This window comes from Scyliorhinus torazame, chromosome 2, assembly GCF_047496885.1.
Source record: "Scyliorhinus torazame isolate Kashiwa2021f chromosome 2, sScyTor2.1, whole genome shotgun sequence".
NCBI lineage: Eukaryota > Metazoa > Chordata > Chondrichthyes > Carcharhiniformes > Scyliorhinidae > Scyliorhinus > Scyliorhinus torazame.
Window position 1 is genome coordinate 198,023,858 of NC_092708.1, and position 21,181 is coordinate 198,045,038.

General features: G+C 49.4%; 1 protein-coding gene across 1 annotated transcript in view; it reads left to right on the plus strand.

Annotated features, from left to right (window-relative positions):
• Window positions 1-21,181, plus strand: part of LOC140394986 (carboxypeptidase O-like) — a 56,301-nt gene that overhangs the window by 28,120 nt on the left and 7,000 nt on the right. The window contains exons 9-10 of the mRNA XM_072482258.1: window positions 15,942-16,144; window positions 17,496-17,580. Coding sequence (XP_072338359.1) covers window positions 15,942-16,144; window positions 17,496-17,580 — 288 coding nt within the window. The remainder of the gene's footprint in view (window positions 1-15,941; window positions 16,145-17,495; window positions 17,581-21,181) is intronic.

The window sequence follows — 21,181 nt, forward strand, 5'->3', positions numbered from 1 at the left end:
CCTTCTTCTCCAGGGCCATGATCCGGTCGCTCATGTCAGTCGCGGCTTTTTCCAGCTCCTTAATGGTCGCCTCTTGGGCTTCCAGATTCTCCTCTTGGGCTTCCAGTTTCTCCTCTGCAATGCCCAGGGCGAGCTGCACCTCCGCCAGGGCCTTGACCATTGCTGCACTGCGGCCTCCATGTCTGCTCAGGCCTCTGCCTTGTTTTCCTGCTGATATTCCCTCAGCGCCTCGGCAAAGGCTGCCTTCCAGTTCCTGGCCCAGGGGGAAAATGCTCCTGTCTGTCCAGTTCTTTTTGTTGCGGCGAACCCTCCCATCCGCCGCTTCGTGCGCCGATTAGCTCATCTGAACGGGCTCGCCCGTTGCCCTGTCTGCTTTTGGTGCCCTTTCTCCCTCTGCTTTGGCTCCCTTCTGGCACTCTTTTTCTCTTCCCCTTTCCCCCACCCCCCCACCCATTTCTTTCCCCCTCCCTTCTCTCCTTTAGCACTTTTCATTCAAAAACTCTTTTCAAAAAAATGTTTTTTTTTTTAAGTGAAAAAATTCTTTCTCTTTCAAAGTTTTCTTTTCAAATAGTTTTTTTTTGAAAAAGGGGAAGTTCTTTTTTTTTTCCTCACTCACCCGGGGTCGAGAGAGAGAGAGGCTTCTGGTCGGGCCGAGAGCCCCACCTTTGTTCCACAAACCAAGATTGGCAATTCCCTATTAGCAATACCATTCAGCTGCACGGCCAGAGGGTGTTCATTGGGACCAACGAGCAGGGACAAGGTTTGCCCCCAGAATGGGTACACCCGATCCAGGGGTTGGCATGGTTGCGCTGTGAGCGGTTGCCCCCCAGAACCTTCCCCCCACTCTCCCATGAGGGGCTGCCCCTGTGGAGTGTCGTCCACCCCCACACGAGTGTCCCCACCCCCAGCCAAGTGTCCCCCAACCCCACCGAGCACAGGGACAGCAAGCCCAGTGCCCCCGAACTCTTTTGCCTACTCACCTCCTCGGCTCCCCACAGATACTCTTCCGCTAGGTTCACATTTTTAAAAAGAAGTATTAATTGGCGCCAGCATGACCACTTGCTGGGGAGGCCGATAAATGACGAGTCCATTGGAAATGGGGTGGCTCCTGTTAATTGTATGTAAATAGGGCTTAAGCTCTGATGATTGTTTTTTCTTCGATCCAATTCTTTTCTTCCAATCAGTTGGTGGTACCGAGGGAGCAGCCCGACCCCAGGGACTAGCTGCCATCCAAAAGGGTCTCGGGCTTTTGGAAAGGGCAGTCCCATCTATTGTGGAGATGCAGAGCTGGTGAGTACATGAGGGAGTGTTAGCAACCTTCCAGCGGCTGCAGGTGCAGTTGGAGATGTCCAACCATGTGCAGGAGCAGGAGATGGTGCCAACCTTGCGTGCTACCCAGGCCAACAATGCACAGGTGGCGGTGGAGGTCTTGTGCGTGAAGTTATCTGCCATGGATCAAGAGATCCAAGGCCGGGGGTAGTCTGTACGGGCGGAGGCAGGTGCACAGACAGGGCAGCCATGTCACTGGCCACCTGGACATTGCAGCGGCGCGCCAGAGCTTGGCCCAGTCACAACGGGCCTTGGGTGCAGATGTCGAGGGCATTGGCCTGGTGCTGGCTGGACTGAGCTGGTCCCTGAATGATGTGACCTCGTCCCAGAGTGACATGGCAGAGTCTCTGTGCTGATGGCCGCGAGCTTGCTCGAGACAAAAGCGGGCCTCCCGGTCGCGGGAGAGCCCCCAGATCTCGCGCCAGCCATATCCTCGTCGCAAGGAGTAGCTTGGGGGCCATCGGGCACCCCGAGAGAGTAGGAGGTGATGGGTCCCATGCCGGTGACTCCTGAGGGGGAGGTGCTGGACCACTTCAGTGCCTCTGAATCTCTCCCACCTGTCCCTGGCGCATTCGATGGGCAGCAGGCAGAACAGGGTGGCACCATGGTGTCGGCATGGTAGCATTGTGGATAGCACAATTGCTTCACAGCTCCAGGGTCCCAGGTTCGATTTCTGGCTTGGGTCACTGTCTGTGCGGAGTCTGCACATCCTCCCTGTGTGTGCGTGGGTTTCCTCCGGGCGCTCTGGTTTCCTCCCACAGTCCAAAGATGTTCAGGCTAGGTGGATTGGCCATGATAAATTGCCCTTAGTGTCCAAAATTTCCCTTAGTGTTGGGTGGGGTTACTGGGTTATGGGGATAGGGTGGAAGTGTTGACCTTGGGTAGGGTGCTCTTTCCAAGAGCCGGTGCAGACTCGATGGGCCGAATGGCCTCCTTCTGCGCTGTAAATTCTATGCCACCTGTGACACCCGGAAGACAGCCAGGCCCATCTACTCGCTCCAGAGGAAGGCCGCCAAAGGAGACCCAGGTTTTAGGGCGAGATACGCAGCAGGCCACCTCACACCTGATGCACTGCCTGGGGCATCATCTCGGACATTCAAGATTAGAAAGGTAGACACCAGTTATATTGGCACGCATGAAGCACATAAATTAGCGATAGGGGCTGGGGCACAACACTTGTATATATCACAATAAACACCTGTTCACCGACATTCCGAACTGGCTTCTGTCTGAAGGGTGTGAGGGATGGGCTTGGTGCAGAGGATGTGCCGGGGAGGCCAGAGTGGTAGGAGGCCGGCAGTAGGGGGTGCAGGGCCAGTGCCCCCAGGGAAGTCAGAGGTTACCCTCGGGGTCACTTTCGGAGGTGGCAGGGGATGGTGCCAGATATGTGGGAGCGCCATGTGGTCGGGCCTACCCAGTGAGTGACCCATCAACGCACACCACCCCAACACCCAACCCATCCCCACTCCAGGGGTTCAATGGTACCGTGAGATGGAATCGGCAATGCACATGCATGGATCACCTGGACGGATGGTGGAATGTGCCCCATAGGCAAGAGTCAGACTTTGTCAAATGATATGGAGCGCCAGAGCTCATCGCGAGCGGATCGTCATCATCCTCCATCCCATGGACTATGCTACTAGCCCTGGGTTAGCACCTTGTGGTGAAGCAGGTGGGAAGCACGGAGGGTGGTGGAGTGCAAGGAGCGGGGACAGGGGAGGGAGGTGGTTGGCCGGGGTGCATGGGGGTGGGACGGGACATTTGGCCTGCTAGCAGCCAGGCCGCCTAGTCGGTGAACCTGCAGTCAATTAGATTGTGCCATGTGAGGCGGCGCTGGTGCACACATTGTGCGGCCCCTGTGCCTGCCTGAGCCCCATGTCCTGCCCATCCCGTCCCTCCTCCGCATCATGTTCATCGGCCGAGGCCTGGCATTCATCCTCCTCCTCCAGCATATATTGTGGAGGACGCAGCTATGGAGGACAACACTATGTTGTGGAGTACGTAGCAGGCTACCACGATGTGGGCAGGGGGTGGGGCGGAATAGAACATAGAACATAGAACATTACAGCGCAGTACAGGCCCTTTGGCCCTCGATGTTGCGCCGACCTGTGAAACGACTCTAAAGCCCATCTACACTATTCCCTTATCGTCCATATGTCTATCCAATGACCATTTGAATGCCCTTAGTGTTGGCGAGTCCACTACTGTTGCAGGCAGGGCATTCCACACTCTTACTACTCTCTGAGTAAAGAACCTACCTCTGACATCTGTCCTATACCTATCTCCCCTCAATTTAAAGCTATGTCCCCTCGTGCTAGACATCACCATCCGAGGAAAAAGGCTCTCACTGTCCACCCTATCCAATCCTCTGATCATCTTGTATGCCTCAATTAAGTCACCTCTTAATCTTCTTCTCTCTAACGAAAACAGCCTCAAGTCCCTCAGCCTTTCCTCATAAGATCTTCCCTCCATACCAGGCAACATTCTGGTAAATCTCCTCTGCACCCATGCGGCTGGTGATGTTCTGCACATCTACAGGTAACAGTGGGCAGTCAGTGGAGTGCACGGTCAGATGGCTGCCTTGCAGGCCACGGCAATGGCGATCCGTGCCTGCACACCCCAGCCCTGGGGGATCCCCCGACCCCAGGGCCCATGCCCTGTTCGATCCCCTCGTCATCCACCCCCCTCCTGGCATTCGCCCCCCAGCGAGCTGCACAACTGTCAGCCAACCATTGTGCCTTTGGGGACATTACCAACCGCCTGTCTCCCTCAGTAGCCACGGCGCATATTTCCTAATTTTAAATACCACAAGTGAACCTTGCCATTGTCACTTCCACCTGGCGGATGTAGCATCGGGAGAGACCGGAGACTACCGGGTTGGGCCCATTAATGAGATATTATAGCAATCAACTGGTTGTTTTGTATCCCCACGCTGGCACATGGCATGGAATGCATTCACACCACTAACAAGGTGCCGGAGCATGGCATTCCTTTCGGCACCTGGCACCGACCTCGATTTTTGGCTGACGCCGTATTCTTTGCCCAATTGCGATTCTGGCATCGGCCGACGGAAAATTCCACCCAGTGTCTTTGGCATCCGATGCAGAGAGTTTATCGAATTCAATTCGGAGTCATTTTGGCTATGACATCATCGTAAGGATCCCACTCTGGATCAGATATGGAGCTTTCGCTTTTCGAATAATCTCTCCACACCAAATCGTCTTCCTCTGTACCCACTGAATTGGGTGTTTTGCTCTTTTTGAATGATCTGTTGACACTTACTAGCATCCCACAATGTCAATGGCAATGTAAATGTCACCAAGGTCTCCGAGGACCATAGGCTGCTCTCCTCTTTTGAGAGAGAGCTGACTGGTGGTGATTTGATTGAAAATAAATTTAGAGTGCCCAATAGTTTTTTTTTCCAATTAAGGGACAATTTAGCCAAATTACCAACCCCGCACATCTTTGGGTTGTGGGGGTGAGACCCACGCAGACATGGGGAGAATGTGCAAACTCCATACAGACAGTGACCAAGGGCCGGGATCGAACCCGGGTCGTCGGTGCCATGAGGCACCAGTTCTAACCACTGTGCCACCATGCTGCCGACTAATGGTGATTTAACCTGAGGGTTGCCACACCTCAGGTGAGGGGCAAGTTTGAGAAGGCAGAGCCTTCATGAATAATCTCGGGAATTGAACCTGCAATGTTGGCCTCGCTCAACATCACGTCCCAGCCGTCCAGGCACAATACATCAAGCGGGGCAGCTCAAATAATTCCAATCTTTGTGAAGGTTTCTTCTCCGTCGACCACCGGCCTGTTCCATTTTGGTGTGACTATGATCCTTGAATGTCTTGTGAAAGCACACATCCAAAGAATTGAACAGACTTTAGGCCCTTGGTATTACTGTAATGTAGGTGTAATTTCTTCACCGGCAGCCCTTGTTCTCACCGGTTATGAGGGATCTGACCATGTCCCACAATGTGTTCTTCACAAAGGCCACTCAGACACCCATTCCACACATTATCGATTCATAACTTTACTCCATCCTCATCCATCCAACCGTTCCCATGAGCATGTACAAAACTCCTGCAGCAAACTTGATGTTTGGCATAGTTTTACATTTGAAAATTATGTTTGAAAGTGCAGGCTCGAACCATCATGATTCTTGTCTTCTTATATCATACGGTTTACATTGGAACTGTTTCTGAACCTTTCCCCTCCATAGTTTGTTTGATGAGCATGTCAAAATTCCCACTTTCATTCATGTTGCTGATGTGACAGAATGGATACTTGTGTTTCTGCTGCTGTCTAATGCTGAGTCACTGGTAATTGGTCTTCGTCAAGTGGGGAGCATGTCCTTTCTAAAAGTCGTCTGTATATGTCCCCACAGATCCCCTTTCCCAGACTGTCCCTGTCCAGTAACTCCTGCAACATTGGGTCTCTCAGGGCCCTTGGGAACCTTGTCAGAGAAGTTTTTGATTTGCAGATGTTGGAGTTCCTGTCCATTTGGTAGTTCCAGTCTCTTCGTCAGCTCTTCTAGAGTCACCAGTCTGTCCCTGTGTAAAAGTCCCTAACCGTCAGACAGGTTAGACAAAGGAGAACCAATGGACGTGATTTATTTAGATTTCCAGAAGGCCTTTGACAATGTGCCGCGTCGGAGACTGTTAAATAAGTTAAGAGCCCATGGTGTTAAGGGTAAGATCCTGGCATGGATAGAGGATTGGCTGACTGGCAGAAGGCAGAGCGTGGGGATAAAGGGGTCTTTTTCATGATGGCAGCCAGTGACTAGTGGTGTGCCTCAGGGGTTGGTGCTGGGACCACAACTTTTCACAATATACATTGATGATCTTGAAGAAGGAACTGAAGGCACTGTTGCTAAGTTTGCAGATGTTACAAAGCTCTGTAGAGGGACAGGTAGTATTGACGAAGCAGAGAGATTGCAGAAGGATTTGGATAGGCTAGGAGAGTGGGCAAAGAAGTGGCAGATGGAATACAATACAATCCGGAAAAGTGTGAGGTCTATGATCTTTGGAAGGAGGAATAGAGGCATGGACTATTTTCTAAATGGGGAAATGCTTGGGAAATCAGAAGTACAAAGAGACTTGGGAGTCCTTGTTCATGATTCTCTTAAGGTTAACAACATAAGAACTAGAAGCAGGAGTAGGCCATCTGGCCCCTCGAGCCTGCTCCACCATTCAATGAGATCATGGCTGATCTTTTGTGGACTCAGCTCCACTTTCCGGCCTGAACACCAGAACCCTTAATCCCTTTATTCTTCAAAAAACTATCTATCTTTATCTTAAAAACATTTAATCAAGGAGCCTCTACTGCTTCACTGGGCAAGGAATTCCATAGATTCACAACCCTTTGGGTGAAGAAGTTCCTCCTAAACTCAGTTCTAAATCTACTTCCCCTTATTTTGAGGCTATGCCCCCTAGTTCTGCTTTCACCCGCCAGTGGAAACAACCTGCCCGCATCTATCCTATCTATTCCCTTCATAATTTTATATGTTTCTATAAGATCCCCCCTCATCCTTCTAAATTCCAACGAGTACAGTCCCAGTCTACTCAACCTCTCCTCGTAATCCAACCCCTTCAGCTCTGGGATTAACCTAGTGAATCTCCTCTGCACACCCTCCAGTGCCAGTACGTCCTTTCTCAAGTAAGGAGACCAAAACTGAACACAATACTCCACTTGTGGCCTCACTAACACCTTATACAATTGCAGCATAACCTCCCTAGTCTTAAACTCCATCCCTCCAGCAATGAAGGACAAAATTCCATTTGCCTTCTTAATCACCTGTTGCACCTGTAAACCAACTTTGTGCGACTCATGCACTAGCACACCCAGGTCTCTCTGCACAGCAGTATGTTTTAATATTTTATCATTTAAATAATAATCCCTTTTGCTGTTATTCCTACCAAAATGGATAACCTCACATTTGTCAACATTGTATTCCATCTGCCAGACCCTAGCCCATTCACTTAGCCTATCCAAATCCCTCTGCACTTAAGCAAGGAGTCAGGAGGGCTAGAAGGGGTCACGAAAAGTCATTGGCAAATAGGGTTAAGGAAAATCCCAAGGCTTTTTACACGTACATAAAAAGCAAGAGGGTAGCCAGGGAAAGGGTTGGCCCACTGAAGGATAGGCAAGGTAATCTATGTGTGGAGCCAGAGGAAATGGGCGAGGTACTAAATGAATACTTTGCATCAGTATTCATCAAAGAGAAATAATTGGTAAATGTTGAGTCTGGAGAAGGGTGTGTAGATAGCCTGGGTCACATTGAGATCCAAAAAGACGAGGTGTTGGGCGTCTTAAAAAATATTAAGGTAGATAAGTCCCCAGGGCCTGATGGGATCTACGCCAGAATACTGAAGGAGGCTGGAGAGGAAATTGCTGAGGCCTTGACAGAAATCTTTGGATCCTCACTGTCTTCAGGTGATGTCCCGGAATACTGGAGAATAGCCAATGTTGTTCCTCTGTTTAAGAAGGGTAGCAAGGATAATCCAGGGAACTACAGGCCGGTGAGCCTTACTTCAGTGGTAGGGAAATTACTGGAGAGAATTCTTCGAGACAGGATCTACTCCCATTTGGAAGCAAATGGACGTATTAGTGAGAGGCAGCATAGTTTTGTGAAGGGGAGGTCGTGTCTCACTAACTTGATAGAGTTTTTCGAGGAGGTCACAAAGATGATTGATGCAGGTAGGGCAGTGGATGTTGTCTCTCTGGACTTCAGTAAGGCCTTTGATAAGGTCCCTCATGGTAGACTGGCACAAAAAGTGAAGTCACACGGGATCAGGGGTGAGCTGGCAAGGTGGATACAGAACTGGCTAGGTCATAGAAGGCAGAGAGTAGCAATGGAAGGATGCTTTTCTAATTGGAGGGCTGTGACCAGTGGTGTTCCACAGGGATCAGTGCTGGGGCCTTTGCTGTTTGTAGTATATATAAATGATTTGGAGGAAAATGTAACTGGTCTGATTAGTAAGTTTCCAGACGACACAAAGATTGGTGGAATTACGGATAGCGATGAGGACTGTCAGAGGATACAGCAGGATTTAGATTGTTTGGAGACTTGGGCGGAGAGATGGCAGATGGAGTTTAATCCGGACAAATGTGAGGTAATGCATTTTGGAAGGTCTAATGCAGGTAGGGAATATACAGTGAATGGTAGAACCCTCAAGAGTATTGAAAGTCAGATAGATCTAGGAGTACAGGTCCACAGGTCACTGAAAGGGGCATCACAGGTGGAGGAGGTAGTCAAGAAGGCATACGGCATGCTTGCCTTCATTGGCCAGGGCATTGAGTATAAGAAGGATGTGGAGGCTTTAGAGAGGGTGCAGAAGAGATTTACCAGAATGTTGCCTGGTATGGAGGACATTAGCTATGAGGAGCGGTTGAATAAAGTCGGTTTGTTCTCACTGGAACGAAGGAGGTTGAGGGGCGACCTGATAGAGGTCTACAAAATTATGAGGGGCATAGACAGAGTGGATAGTCAGAGGCTTTCCCCCGGGGTAGAGGGGTCAATTACTAGGGGGCATAGGTTTAAGGTGAGAGGGGCAAGGTTTAGAGTAGATGAACGAGGCAAGTTTTTTACACAGAGGGTAGTGGGTGCCTGAAACTCGCTACCGGAGGAGGTGGTGGAAGCAGGGACGATAGTGACATTTAAGGGGCATCTTGACAAATACATGAATAGGATGGGAATAGAGGGATACGGACCCAGGAAGTGTAGAAGATTGTAGTTTAGTCGGGCAGCATGGTCGGCACGGGCTTCGAGGGCCGAAGGGCCTGTTCCTGTGCTGTACATTTCTTTGTTCTTTGTTCTTTGCAGACTTCCAGTATCCTCTGCACGTTTTGCTTTACCACTTATCTTAGTGTCGTCTGCAAACTTGGACACATTTCCCTTGGTCCCCAACTCCAAATCATCTATGTAAATTGTGAACAGTTGTGGGCCCGACACTGATCCCTGAGGGACACCACTAGCTACTGATTGCCAACCAGAGAAACACCCATTAATCCCCACTCTTTGCTTTCTATTAATTAACCAATCCTCTATCCATGCTACTACTTTTCCCTTAATGCCATGCATCTTTATCTTATGCAGCAACCTTTTGTGTGGCACCTTGTCAAAGGCTTTCTGGAAATCCAGATATACCACATCCATTGGCTCCCCGTTATCTACCGCACTGGTAATGTCCTCAAAAAATTCCACTAAATTAGTTCGGCACGACCTGCCCTTTATGAACCCATGCTGTGTCTGCCCAATAGGACATTTTCCATCCAGATGCCTCGCTATTTCTTCCTTGATGATAGATTCCAGCATCTTCCCTACTACCGAAGTTAAGCTCACTGGCCTATAATTACCTGCTTTCTGCCTACCTCCTTTTTTAAACAGTGGTGTCACGTTTGCTAATTTCCAATCGGCCGGGACCACCCCAGAGTCTAGTGAATTTTGGTAAATTATCACGAGAGCATTTGCAATTTCCCTAGCCATCTCTTTTAGCACTCTGGGATGCATTCCATCAGGTCCAGGGGACTTGTCTACCTTTAGCCCCATTATCTTGCCCATCACTACCTCCTTGGTGATAACAATCCTCTCAAGGTCCTCACCTGTCATAGCCTCATTTCCATCAGTCACTGGCATGTTATTTGTGTCTTCCACTGTGAAGACCGACCCAGAAAACTTGTTCAGTTCCTCAGCCATTTCCTCATCTCCCATTATTAAATCTCCCTTCTCATCCTCTAAAGGACCAATATTTACCTTAGCCACTCTTTTTTGTTTTATATATTTGTAGAAGCTTTTACTATCTGTTTTTATATTCTGAGCAAGTTTACTCTCATAATCTATCTTACTCTTCTTTATAGCTTTTTTAGTAGCTTTCTGTTGCCTCCTAAAGATTTCCCAGTCCTCAGGTCTCCCACTCATCTTTGCTACTTTGAATGCTTTTTCCTTCAATTTGATACTCTCCCTTATTTCCTTAGATATCCCCGGTCGATTTTCCCCCTTTCTACCGTCCTTCCTTTTTGTTGGTATAAACCTTTGCTGAGCACTGTGAAAAATCGCTTAACGTGTAGGTTCTGTCGACAGTTAGGAAGGCAAATGCAATGTTTGCATTCATGTCGTGAGGGCTAGAGGGCGAGGGAGGTGTGGCGCTGCTAGTCAAGAGCAGTATTACGGTGGCGGAGAGGATGCGAGATGGGGACTCATCTTCCGAGGTAGTATGGGCTGAGGTTAGAAACATGAAAGGAGAGGTCACACTGTTGGGAGTCTTCTATAGGCCTCCAAATAGTTCTAGGGATGTAGAGGAAAGGATGGCGAGGATGATCCTGGATAAGAGCGAAAGTAACAGGGTAGTTATTATGGGAGACTTTAACTTTCCAAATATTGACTGGAAAAGATATAGTTCGAGTACATTAGATGGGTCGTTTTTTGTACAGTGTGTGCAGGAGGGTTTCCTGACACAATATGTTGACAGGCCAACAAGAGGCGAGGCCACGTTGGATTTGGTTTTGGGTAATGTACCAGGCCAGGTGTTGGATTTGGAGGTAGGAGAGCACTTTGGGGACAGTGACCACAATTCGGTGACTTTTACGTTAATGATGGAAAGGGATAAGTATACACCGCATGGCAAGAGTTATAGCTGGGAGAAGGGCAATTATGATGCCATTAGACGTGGCTTGGGGGGATAAGGTGGAGAAGTAGGCTGCAAGTGTTGGGCACACTGGATAAGTGGAGCTTGTTCAAGGATCAGCTACTGCGTGTTCTTGATAAGTATGTACCAGTCAGGCAGGGAGGAAGGCGTCGAGCGAGGGAACCGTGGTTTACCAAAGAAGTGGAATCTCTTGTTAAGAGGAAGAAGGAGGCCTATGTGAAGATGAGGTGTGAAGTTTCAGTTGGGGCGATGGATAGTTACAAGGTAGCGAGGAAGGATCTAAAGAGAGAGCTAAGACGAGCAAGGAGGGGACATGAGAAGTATTTGGCAGGTAGGATCAAGGAAAACCCAAAAGCTTTCTATGGGTATGTCAGGAATAAGCGAATGACTAGGGAAAGAGTAGGACCAGTCAAGGACAGGGATGGGAAGTTGTTTGTGGAGTCTGAAGAGATAGGCGAGATACTAAATGAATATTTTTCGTCAGTATTCACTCAGGAAAAAGATAATGCTGTGGAGGAGAATGCTGAGACCCAGGCTAATAGAATAGATGGCATTGAGGTACGTAGGGAAGAGGTGTTGGCAATTCTGGACAGGCTGAAAATAGATAAGTCCCCGGGTCCTGATGGGATTTATCCTAGGATTCTCTGGGAGGCCAGGGAAGAGATTGCTGGACCTTTGGCTTTGATTTTTATGTCATCATTGGCTACAGGAATAGTGCCAGAGGACTGGAGGATAGCAAATGTGGTCCCTTTGTTCAAAAAGGGGAGCAGAGACAACCCCGGCAACTATAGACCGGTGAGCCTCACGTCTGTAGTGGGTAAAGTCTTGGAGGGGATTATAAGAGACAAGATTTATAATCATCTAGATAGGAATAATATGATCAGGGATAGTCAGCATGGCTTTGTGAAGGGTAGGTCATGCCTCACAAACCTTATCGAGTTCTTTGAGAAGGTGACTGAACAGGTAGACGAGGGTAGAGCAGTTGATGTGGTGTACATGGATTTCAGCAAAGCGTTTGATAAGGTTTCCCACGGTAGGCTATTACAGAAAATACGGAGGCTGGGGATTGAGGGTGATTTAGAGATGTGGACCAGAAATTGGCTAGCTGAAAGAAGACAGAGGGTGGTGGTTGATGGGAAATGTTCAGAATGGAGTTCAGTTACAAGTGGAATACCACAAGGATCTGTTCTGGGGCCGTTGCTGTTTGTCATTTTTATCAATGACCTAGAGGAAGGCGCAGAAGTGTGGGTGAGTAAATTTGCAGACGATACTAAAGTCGGTGGTGTTGTCGATAGTGTGGAAGGATGTAGCAGGTTACAGAGGGATATAGATAAGCTGCAGAGCTGGGCTGAGAGGTGGCAAATGGAGTTTAATGTAGAGAAGTGTGAGGTGATACACTTTGGAAGGAATAACAGGAATGTGGAATATTTGGCTAATGGTAAAGTTCTTGGAAGTGTGGATGAGCAGAGGGATCTAGGTGTCCATGTACATAGATCCCTGAAAGTTGCCACCCAGGTTGATAGGGTTGTGAAGAAGGCCTATGGAGTGTTGGCCTTTATTGGTAGAGGGATTGAGTTCCGGAGTCAGGAGGTCATGTTGCAGCTGTACAGAACTCTGGTACGGCCGCATTTGGAGTATTGCGTACAGTTCTGGTCACCGCATTATAGGAAGGACGTGGAAGCTTTGGAGCGGGTGCAGAGGAGATTTACCAGGATGTTGCCTGGTATGGAGGGAAAATCTTATGAGGAAAGGCTGATGGACTTGAGGTTGTTTTCGTTGGAGAGAAGAAGGTTAAGAGGAGACTTAATAGAGGCATACAAAATGATCAGGGGGTTAGATAGGGTGGACAGTGAGAGCCTTCTCCCGCGGATGGAAATGGCTGGCACGAGGGGACATAGCTTTAAACTGAGGGGTAATAGATATAGGACAGAGGTCAGAGGTAGGTTCTTTACGCAAAGAGTAGTGAGGCCGTGGAATGCCCTACCTGCTACAGTAGTGAACTCGCCAACATTGAGGGCATTTAAAAGTTTATTGGATAAACATATGGATGATAATGGCATAGTGTAGGTTAGATGGCTTTTGTTTCAGTGCAACATCGTGGGCCGAACGGCCTGTACTGCGCTGTATCATTCTGTGTTCTATGTTCTATGTTCTAATACAAGACCAGGGATGTACTTCTGAGGGTGTATAAGGCTCTGGTCAGACCCATTTGGAGTATTGTGAGCAGTTTAAGGCCCCGTATCTAAGGAAGGATGTGCTGGCCTTGGAAAGGGTCCACAGGAGGTTCATAAGAATGATCCCTGGAATGAAGAACTTGTCGTATGAGGAACGGTTGAGGAGTCTGGGCCTGTACTCGTTTGAGTTTAGAAGAGTGAGGGGAGATCTTATCGAAACGTACAGGACTGTATAGAGGATGTTCCACTGGTAGGAAAAACTAGATCCAGAAGACACAATCTCAGACCAAAGGGACGATCCTTTAAAACAGGGATGAGGAGGACTCAGCCAGAGGTTGGTGAATCTGTGGAACGCTTTGCCACAGAAGGCTGTGGAGGCCAAATCACTGAGTGTCTTTAAGACAGAGATAGATAGGTTCTTGATTAATAAGAGGATCAGGGGTTATGGAGTGAAGCCAGAAGAATGGGGATGAGAAAAATATCAGACATGATTGAATGGCGGAGGAGGCTCGATGGGCCGAGTGGCCTAATTCTACTCCTATGTCTTCTGGTCCTCCTGTCCTGTCTTCACCTCCAGGATGGAGTTGATCAGTTATTGCTCAGCCCACCTCTCTTCCCTGTTTCTCCGAGCCTTGTAGGCTATAATTTCTCACCTAATCACAGCCTACAGTGCCTCCCAGAACGTGGAAGGTGAGACTTACCCATTCTGGTTGTTAGTAACGTACTCGCCTATGGCCTGTGATATTTTCTGGCAAAAGACCTTGTCGACCAAGTGGGCCGTGTCCAATCTCCTTGCGGGGTGTTGGGAATGGCCTGTGTCTCCAATCTTACATCCATGTAATATGGAGCGTGGTCTGAGTTTATGATCGCAGATTTTTCTGCTCTGACTATTTCTGGAGGCACCAATATCCCCACCACATAGAAGTCAATACGAGTGTATATCTTGTGTACTGGTAAGAATGAAAATTCCTTCTCACCTGGGTGCAGGAACGGCCATGGACCCACTGTCCCCATCTGCTCCATAAACGTTCCTAGTTTCCTAGACATGGCTGTCGTTTTACTCATTCTGGGGTTTGATCTGTCCGTCAGTGGGTCCTGTACACAGTTAAAGTCCCCCCACATAATCAGTCGGTGTGTCTGTGTAGGCGATTTCCGGCATGGTCTTCTTTACAAATTCCGTGCCATTCCAGTTGGGCGCATTCACGTTAACCAGGAATACCGGTGCCCTGTCTTGGACACCGCTGAGCATGACGTACCGTCCCCCTTGGTCCATGACCATCTTTATCGCCATAAACACTGTCCTCTTGCTTATCAAAATAGCTACCCCCTTGCCCTTGTCCCATAGCAGGAATGGTAGGTCTGTCCCATCCAGCCGTTCCTTACATGCAATCGGTCTTTCTCGCTCAGGTGCTTCTGTTTGAAGAAGACTGTGTCGGCTTTCATACTTTGCAGGTGATTGAAGACTCTGGATCTCTTCACTGGCCGTTAGGTCCCCTTAACTTCCAGGTGATAATCCTGGTGGGCTGTCATCTCTGTCTCCCCCTTACCCTCTTCTGCACCCTGCTGTCCTCACTCCTTACTTCCTATGAGCTAATTCTCCTGCGAGACAGTGCGCGCAAAATTGTCCTCATTACTTTTCCTCGCTGTGTCTTCTTCACTGTTGCCTTGGTTGCCTTTTGTCCAGGACGTTCACAAGCACGAACTTGTCCACCTCTGCCGGGTGGTGAAGTAATGTTCTTTATTCTGAAATAACCAGCGCCTGGTTGGGAATAACAAGCCAAATTTTATACTGTTCTCATACAAGGCTGACTTCGCGTGGTTGAACTCGGTCCTGGGCTTTTCCAGGTTCGCCCCAATGTTCTGATACTTCCTTATTCTGTGTCCTTCCCAACTGCTTGCTTTGGTCTGCCGAGCCCAGCGCAGGATCCTCTCCCGGTCCTGGTACCTGTGCAGCTTGGCGATTATCGTCCTTGGCACCTCCCCGGCCTTAGGCTTTGGCTGGAGCGACCTGTGTGCCCTTTCGATCTCTGGCAGCTTGGGGAAGGTGCACCTTCCAACCAGAAATATTTATACTTAATGGGATGCATGGCTCTCACAGTCAGTGTTGTGAACAATCAGCACGCACCTCATTTCACTCGCCCTGGCTTTATGTGCATCTCACTTCAGTCACACCGGTAGGAACAAAAATGACACAAATGGAAACCAGCGGAAGGTGGCGACCCTGCGAATGGGCAACAGTCAACAAAATGTCTCGTGGGTCACACTCAGAGCTCAGATGGGCCACATGTGGCTCCGGGGTCGCAGGTCGCCTATCACTGCTGGAAGGGCAGGATTTTCAAAGGCCGATTGATGTCAGATTGGAATCGACGGACCTCCCAGCATAGCCCTGTGCAGTTGTTGAAATATAAGCAACAATCCTTTATATCTGCGGCGAAGAATCATACAACAACAACCTGCATTCTTAAAGCATCTTTAGTCCTGTAAAATATCCCTAAATGCTTCACAGGAATGATTGCCAAACGACATTTGATACATCAGGAAATATCAGAGCAGATAACTAAAAGTTTGCTCAGAGAGGCATTTTTTATGGGGTGTAGTCAAGATGGAAAGGGAGATGGAGATGTTTATGGAGAAAATTCCAGAGTGTAGGACCCAGGCAGCTTAACGAAAATGGATCGCGATGAAGATGATGTATACACAAGCGGCCACAATTGGAGGAATGGACGGATTGATGCATCTATTTGTTGTTGCTTTGCTTTGAAACCGTGTGTTTCATTTGTTGTTACAGGTATTGGGGCTTCGAGAGACTGCTGTTCAGAAATCCACTGCGGTTCAGCACCAGAGTCTGAGCCGGAGACCATTGCCGTTGCTGGTCTTATCCGTAAGAGTCTGCCTGATATTTTATGCTACCTGACCATTCACTCCTATGGGCAGATGATTCTCACTCCTTACGGGTACACAAACAAAACAGCCAACAACCACGAGGAAATGGTGAGATGCCATCGTCTGCTTTCTGGAATTGAAAACAGGTCTCATTCACAGTGACCATGAAACTATCATCGATTGTTGTAAAAACACATCTGGGTTCACGAATGTCCCTTTAGGGAAGGAAATCTGCCACCCTTACCCGGCCTGGCCTACATGTGGCTCTGAAATGGCTGAACAAGCCACTCAGTTCGAAGACAATCAGGGATCAGGCGATAGACAAGCGGTTGGGTAGTGGGTGGGGGTGGAGGGGTAGCAGGCAAAATGAAATGAGGGGCAACACATCCATCTCATAATTTCAGCCCTAATGTGTGATTTCAAATTGCAGGTACAGTGAGGCCACTCACCTGAGCTGGTGGGGACATCCCTTTAAATATACAAACCAGGCTCCGGTCACGGCTTAAGGGCCCAATCCGTTGGGTCATGGGGTAAAGAGGACCCAGGCAAGTGGGTTTTCACTGACGGTTTCAATGGGGTTCTTTGTGAGCCAGGGAGGGCAGGATTGAGCGCAGGGTCCCACGAGGCAATTTTGGATGCCCCTAAGTCCCAGATTCTCCCATTTCTGACCACTTTCAAATCCACCCCCCTCACCAATAACCTGACTGGCAGAGGCAATTCCCGACTCCCGTCTGAATTTGCGCTGCCTTGCTCAGAACTTACTTTTGTACCCCACTCACAGAGCAGGACCATCTCTACAAAGATCCTTTTATATCATGATTGGCTTAATTCAACTAATCATGGGGCCTCCCTATGGGCCTTCTGTAGGAGAGGAATTGTCTACATTATGGTTTATATCCAAAAACAGGAGACCTGTGCAGCTAAAAGCTGTGGTTAAAAGGTTTCATCATTTCATTATTGTCATAAATAGCTCTCCCCTCGGGGCGAAGCTGATGGCATAGTGGTGATGTCACTGGACTAGCAATCCGGATACTCAGTCTGATACTTTGGACATGGGTTAAAACCCCACCATTTATGTAAATTCAATTAATTTTTAAAAATCTGGAATCGAAAGCTAGTCTCAGTAACGGTGACCGTGATAACTGTCATTGATTGTTATACAAACCCATCTGGTTCATTAATGTCCCCTTCGGGAAGGAAATCTGCCGCCCTTACCCGGTCTGGCCGACATGTGACTCCAGACCCACAGCAAAGTGGTTGACTCTTAACCGCCCTCTGAAATGGACCAGCGAAACACTCAGTTCAAGGGCAATTAGGGATGAACAACTAAAGCAGGCATTGACACATGCCATGAAAGAATAAATGTATGCACAGTCAGCTCAGTGCTACGCACAGCTTGTTCTTGCATTCCAGCGTTCTTTTCTGCTTGTTTGAGCAATACTATCCGGTTATTTTGCAGATGAGAGTCGGAAAGAAAGCGGCCGATGCCTTGGAGCGGAAGCATGGGACCAAGTTTAAAGTGGGGCCTTCTTCGTGGATCCTCTGTAGGTTTCACTGTTTGTGCTATTGACCTGTCTCTTCATTCCTGTGCAGTCTCAATTTGACCAGCTCAGATTAGAGACCCTCCCAACATTAACTTCTCCGAAGTCAGTGCTTCTTTTTAATATTACAAAGGAAGGAGCTGTGTTACATTACAATGGTGAATGCCACTGAGGAGAACAATAGTGGTCCCTTCTTGAAGGAAAACCACAGATTGAAATGAGTCCAAACCATCAAATTCCACAATGAGGAAATTGAATACACCAACAAAGATTAGGAGGCCAATGCAGACCAAATATTAAAGTGCGGGTTCAAAATGCGATAACATCAGGGTATCACTAAACCAGCCATTCACTGATTGGCGTGACGTGAGGACGTCAAGCGCATCTCTGGCCTGATCTACGAGGAGGTTCATGGGGTCCTGCAAGTTTTCCTGGAAAATGCCATCAGGGATTTGGGATGGTAAAGTGGAGTTGAGATCCCAACCAGATCCATAGGCCATCAAGCTTGGACCCAGGTGTGTCCTGGGAACCAGAAGACCTCCGACTGCTGTGTCGTCTGGGGGTTCCTGCCTCCACCTGATATGCATCATCAGCAGTGTGGTGCTCACCAGATTGTGTCCCAGAGGCCTGACCACTAACATTTCCCACCGAGGTGCGTGTATCTGCACTGGCGGAGGGTGGGGATGACACTTGTAACACGTCGATTGTGGCGACCTCGGAGCTCCCTTCTGCGGTGGTCACGTGGTAGGCTGGAAGGGGGCCACACGGGATGACCTGGTGCCGACGGCTGAAGGACCTGCGGGAGAATGGACATGTGGTCAGTGGGAGGGATGGGTCAGTCAGTCCGGCAATAATAACTCATGTTTGACAGGTCTTCCGGGTGGAGCCAGGTGGCTCCGCGAGTCTCCGCATTGGTGACCGCTCTGTCCTCAGTCACCCCAGTCACCTCCAGGGTCCCGTTCCTCAAAGGAGGTGAGGAGTCTTAAGTCCAGCACCCTACCGCCAGGCTAGGCCCTCTCAAGGTGATTGTGGGAGAGCTCTTCCTGAGGAGACACAGAGAGAGCATCATTAGACGCAAACATGGCTCACAGTGGTGAGAGAGGGGTGTGAAGGAAAAGATGGGGGGGGGGGCGGTTAAAGGGAGAAGGGGGTGGAGGGAGGGTCAGGGGTCGCATGGAGAGTTGGGGGAGAGGTGCATGCTCACGAGAGGGTGGAATGATCATGGGGGGGTGCATGATGTCTACTCACTCGTGCCTCCCAGTGTAGGTCGTTGACCTTTTTCTGACACTGGAGGCCAGTCCTCCTGGTCACTCTCCCGGCTCTCACAGCCACCTCCATCGTAATCCAGGCAGCACTGGCTGCCATGTGACTGACCCTCCGGGACCCTCGGGGGAACAGGACATCTCTCCTGGCCTCCACGGCTTCTAGGAGCCTTCCCAGATCTGCATCCCCGAATCTTGGGGCTGGTCTCCTGGGTGCCATTGTTGCAAGCTGACTGGGGTTGGCTGAGCAAGTGCTGTGCGACTTCGTTAACAGTGGTTTGGTGAGCGCGGTGCCGGCGAATCGGCAGGTGAGCCTTCGTTTGGGATGAGAAGCCCATGGGGGCTCGTTAACTGGACCAATTAACATTGAATAATGTTGCCGGCCTTGATGGGCTGGGCGCCGGTAAACTCGGGGCAGTTCCCGCTCTGCCACACTTTTAAAACAAAATTTATTATTGGGTTTTATACATGGTGTACTTAAAAATGTACACACCGAGAAACCAAAAAGAAATAAAAAAGACTAAAAACTAAAAACGAGGGGGAAAAAAGAGGATGTATATATACAAAGAAGCAAGAAAAATGTCTTTACACATGCCAGTGAGGGGTGGGGGGGGGGGGGGGGAGGCTTCTCCCCCCACTTCTCTTTTTTAATACACAAAACAAGCAAATGAAAACCGGTGGAAGGAGCATCTGGGAGGTGCCCCTGATCTTACTTGCATCTCTTGGTCGGTTTTCTTTTTTGCTTCTGCCCCTTTGCTATTTGCCTCAGCTTTGGCCATCTGTCGTTTCTTCTTGCTGTTCTTTCTTTCTCTCTTTCGCCTTAATGTGCTTGTTGTTGTCGTTTCCTGTGCTCTCCCCCTAGTTTGTGTTCCCTCCTCTTTTCTCCCTTTCTGGCTCCCCTCTGTTGATCTCCTTCCCTCGTCCTTCCTCCCTCCCTGTCCCCACCCCTCCTCCCCTCCCTCCCGTCCACTTCTTCTCTGATACTCCCCTTTCTTTTCTGCTGTGTTTGGCTACTCCCCCTTGCTCTGCCACCCCTCCCTCCCCAGTCCTCCCTCCCTTCCCTCTCTTCTATCATGTCTTGGCTACTTTCTCCAGGCTTTTGGCTACTTGTTTATTTGTCTTTTGGCCACAAACAGTTGGGTGAATGGTTCCCATGTTTTGAGGAAGCCATCTTCCGACCCTCAGATGGCGAATTTCATTTTGTCCATTTGGGAGAGATTCTGAGAGGTCGGACAGCCAGTCTGCAGATTTGGGTGGTGCTGCTGACCGCCAGCCGAGCAGGATTCTGTGAACGGCTATCAGGGAGGCAAAGGCAAAGGCGTCCGCCATGGAGAGCATTACCTCCATACAGTCGGCGAGGCACTGGGTCCAGGCCAGTTCCCGGTGGAATTCTATAAAGAATGTGCGGCAGCTCTGGCCCCGTACCTCCGGGAGATGTTCAATGACTCACTGTCGAGAGGGACCCTGCTGCCCACACTGGCACAGACCTCGATATCGTTGATTCCCGAAAAGGACAAAGACCCGATGGAGTGCGGGTCATGCAGACCCATCTCACTCCTAAACACTGACTCCAAAATCCCAGCAAAGGCCCTGGCAAGGCGACTGGAGAGTTGTGCGCCAGAGATAGTCAGGGTGGATCAGATGAGCTTCGTCAAGGGCAGGCAACTAATGGTGAACATCAGGCGTCTGCTGAACATTATCATGACCTGACCCGGGGAGGAGACACCAGAAGTGATCATCTCCCTAGACGCAGAGAAGGCCTTCGACGGAGTTGAATGGAGATACTGGAATAATTTGGGTTGGGGCCAGGGTTCACCTCATGGATGAAACAACAGCAAAGCGCTGCCATGCCAAACACCACCAGCTCTGAATACTTCCGGCTGCACAGAGGCATGAGCAGGGATGCTCATTATCCCCCCTGCCATTAACCCTGGCAATTGAGCCTTTGGCCATCGTGTTCAGATCAGTGAAGGGGTGGAGAGGCATATAGAGGGATGACAGGGACATGGAGTCTCACTCGATGTGGATGACCTGCTCCTCTACATCTTGAATCCCCTAGCCAGCATGCGAGGAATAATGGAACTCCTCAGGGAGTTCGCAGTCTTCTCAGGTTACAAACGTAGCCTGAGTAAGAGCAAAACCCTCCCTGTTAGCCCGCGAGAGGGGAAATCAGAGCTGGGGAAATGACCGTTCAAGCTGGCCCAAACCAAATTCCAATACCTGGGGATCCAAATAGCCCACGACTGGGCACGGATCCACAAATGGAATGTGTCGAGCCTGGTGGAGGAGGTAAAGAGGGACTGCTGAGTACAAAAGCGTATTACAGAGAAGGAGGAATATGG